Source organism: Nestor notabilis, unplaced genomic scaffold, assembly GCF_000696875.1.
Source record: "Nestor notabilis isolate BGI_N333 unplaced genomic scaffold, ASM69687v1 scaffold26550, whole genome shotgun sequence".
NCBI classification, from domain to species: domain Eukaryota; kingdom Metazoa; phylum Chordata; class Aves; order Psittaciformes; family Psittacidae; genus Nestor; species Nestor notabilis.
In genome coordinates this window covers 52,586-55,463 of record NW_009912882.1, presented here as the reverse complement: position 1 = coordinate 55,463, position 2,878 = coordinate 52,586, and the positions used below count along the sequence as shown (strand labels likewise).

Sequence of the window (2,878 nt, the reverse complement as noted above, 5' to 3'; positions counted from 1 at the left end):
TCTACAGAACATGCTTGCTTTTGCAGAAACATTGATAGGAAAGCAAATTTAGCTTGCATAGTGGAAATTCGTAACATATGAGCCACCTAGCAAATGAAAGGACATTTCTATATTTTCTATCATATTTATTGTGTGTTTCACTGCATAGCTTTCCTCTTAAATAAGTATTTTTCATATCCAGGAAATACTGCTGTCAGTCACATACAGGACAGATATTATGAATCCACATACTTTAGGGACATATTCTTCCCAGATTTTTGGATATACCAGCCTTGATTCAACAATATATGTGCAAGAGTCCATATATAATTAGGATATATATAAAATATATTAGCATATATATACAATTAGAATATATATATATAATTTTCTTCCTAAATAATTTGCTGAACTGGGATTTTAGTAAAAAAAATATGAAAGGACTAACCTTTTATTACATGCATGGAAGACACCTATTAGATGTGTATGCTGTGTAAAGAAATAATCATAAAAATAATATCTATATTTCTCAACTACGATCTTACATTGTTAATATTGGCTGTATGGTATTGTTTTGTTTTTGGGTTTTTTTCACCTTGATGTAATTTTGACTTTTAGAATTGTGATACAGATGAATCGTGATAAGGATATTCTCAAAATTACTGTTGTGGTTTTGGTTCTGGAGTACAATGCATACTGCATTTTATAGCCTGAGAGCCTGCAACTGGCATTTTAAGCAACACAGTAGAGGGTAGATTGTCATTTATGCCAAGAAGCTCATTTATATAAGCTACAATGTCAAGTTTAATTAAGGGCTACAGTGACAAAAGAAAGCCAATTGCATTTGCTCACAATACTTTTCAGATGACAAAGGACTGACACCCATAAAAACAATATCCAGCGTAATTGTTAAGGTTCTGATACTTAAACCTAACTAAATAGATCTCAGGAAGCATATTCCAATAGGTTAACTCTCTATGAGATTTAAATTTAAAAATACAATAAATCGAACTTCATCTATTGTCTAAAATTCAGATTTACAGTCGTGATCTTTCTGCATGGAGGGGAAGAAAATATAACTGGCAATTAGGAGCATTTGTATTCACACATTTTCTTTATTCAGCTCTGTGAGATTTTATAATCAGGAACTTTGTAACTTGCTTACCACAATAACTTTATGATGATCCCTGGTCAAAGTAAATGTGCAGAGAAAACTCTGGTGTCATGATTTACTTTGTGTTCTTTGTCCCTGCTCAGCAAACTCAGTGTTTGGGAAAACAATCAAAATCTCTTCTGCTTAATCCCCATCAACATCTCTTTTTCTTTCTCTCTCTCTTTGTGGCCACCACATCATAAAGGGGGAGTTTATGCCAAGGATAAAGGTCAAGATGATAGAATATGACAACTCTTTGAATTGAAATGGGAAATGAGTGTCCCTAAGTATTCAGTGTGAGTTTCTCTTTGCTCCCTGCAGGGCATCTGCACCACAACCACCGCATTTTTACACTTCTTCTTCTTAGCTTCATTCTGTTGGGTTTTGACAGAAGCGTGGCAGTCATATATGGCTGTTACTGGGAAAATTAGGACACGGCTCATAAGGAAACGTTTCTTGTGCCTTGGATGGGGTAAGTCCATAAAATTCATTCCCTCAGAATCATTGGGATGAAACCTTTAATGCAGCAACAGTGTCAAGAATATCATAATTTTTTTTAGTAAACCCGAAAGATAGTAGACAGCGTGTTACTAAAAACAAAACTAGGTTAGGACCCTTTTCACTTCAACTCAAGTTCAACTCATGCTGGTGTATATTTTTTAGCTTTTTTTTATTATTTATAAATATGTTTTAACAAAAATTTAGAAGATTTTCAGCAAAGTGGCGTAATATCAAGAAATCAAACTAAAACAAGAAAAAACATTCACTGAATATTCATGAAGCTTCTTCCTAGTTCACTTTAAGACCTGTCAAATGTACCAGTACTTTAGTTACATCAAAGTGGTACACCGTGGGCGGAAAACAGTGTCCTCGTCCCTGCCAGTGCTTCAGAAAAACAAATCCTGCAATAGTACTGTGCTTCATTAAATGATTCATTCCATATAAAACTGGACATTTTGCATTAGCTTGCCCTGTCATTTTTGTCCAGGCATATTTTTTTAGCATCTAATGGTTATTACTGTTTTGGGTTTTTTTTCAGGTTTACCAGCATTAGTGGTTGCAATATCAATAGGCTTTACCAAGACAAAAGGATATGGAACAGCCCACTAGTAAGTCAATCTGAAATGATTAATTGTTTTTAATTAACAAGATTGTCATACCCATCAGGAATTATACAGAGTAGTCTAAAGGCCCTACAGGTATCCATTCACACTTGGAACTGTCCTCAGAGTCACTGAGCAGTCCACAAAAGAACAAAGACATATGCCAGTCTTGGACTGAGCTTATCAAAGCACCAGGGATCCTGGATTTCTTGTGAGGTTTTGCAGCAGCAAGCCCTTTAGAAACAATGAGGATTAGGTCCACTTAGACGCCTAACATTTAAATACATTCACCAAAGAAAATATTAAATGCTATGGCTAGCTTTTGCCAGCATCTAAACGTGTCTAAAACTGAATTGGCAAGAGTCTCTTTGGCAGCCAGGTTTCTACCCACCAAGCATGTACCTCATCTTCAGTGCCTCTGAATTGCTTGGAGCCAAAGCCCCACAGAAATCTCAAAATAGCTCTACCATCCATCCCCTCTGCTGGAGTGCCTGATCCAGCCTATTTCCTGAACTGGGCTGTACTAGAGGGGCAGAGAGGAAGAGATCTGTGTTTTTCATTTACACTTTATTAATACAGTTACTGTTAATTACCTACTGGTTCCAGTGCACATTTAGGACTCTGGAAAATTCACTCCTCAGCA

At 35.9% G+C, this 2,878-nt stretch overlaps 1 protein-coding gene across 1 annotated transcript in view; it reads left to right on the top strand.

Moving 5' to 3' along the window:
- The first annotated feature begins 1,457 nt into the window (after positions 1-1,457).
- The window catches only part of LOC104411380 (brain-specific angiogenesis inhibitor 3), a 41,550-nt gene continuing 40,129 nt past the window's right edge, over positions 1,458-2,878 (top strand). The window contains exons 1-2 of the mRNA XM_010021785.1: positions 1,458-1,604; positions 2,172-2,241. Of these exons, the coding sequence (XP_010020087.1) occupies positions 1,541-1,604; positions 2,172-2,241 (134 nt within the window). The 5' untranslated portion in view covers positions 1,458-1,540. The remainder of the gene's footprint in view (positions 1,605-2,171; positions 2,242-2,878) is intronic.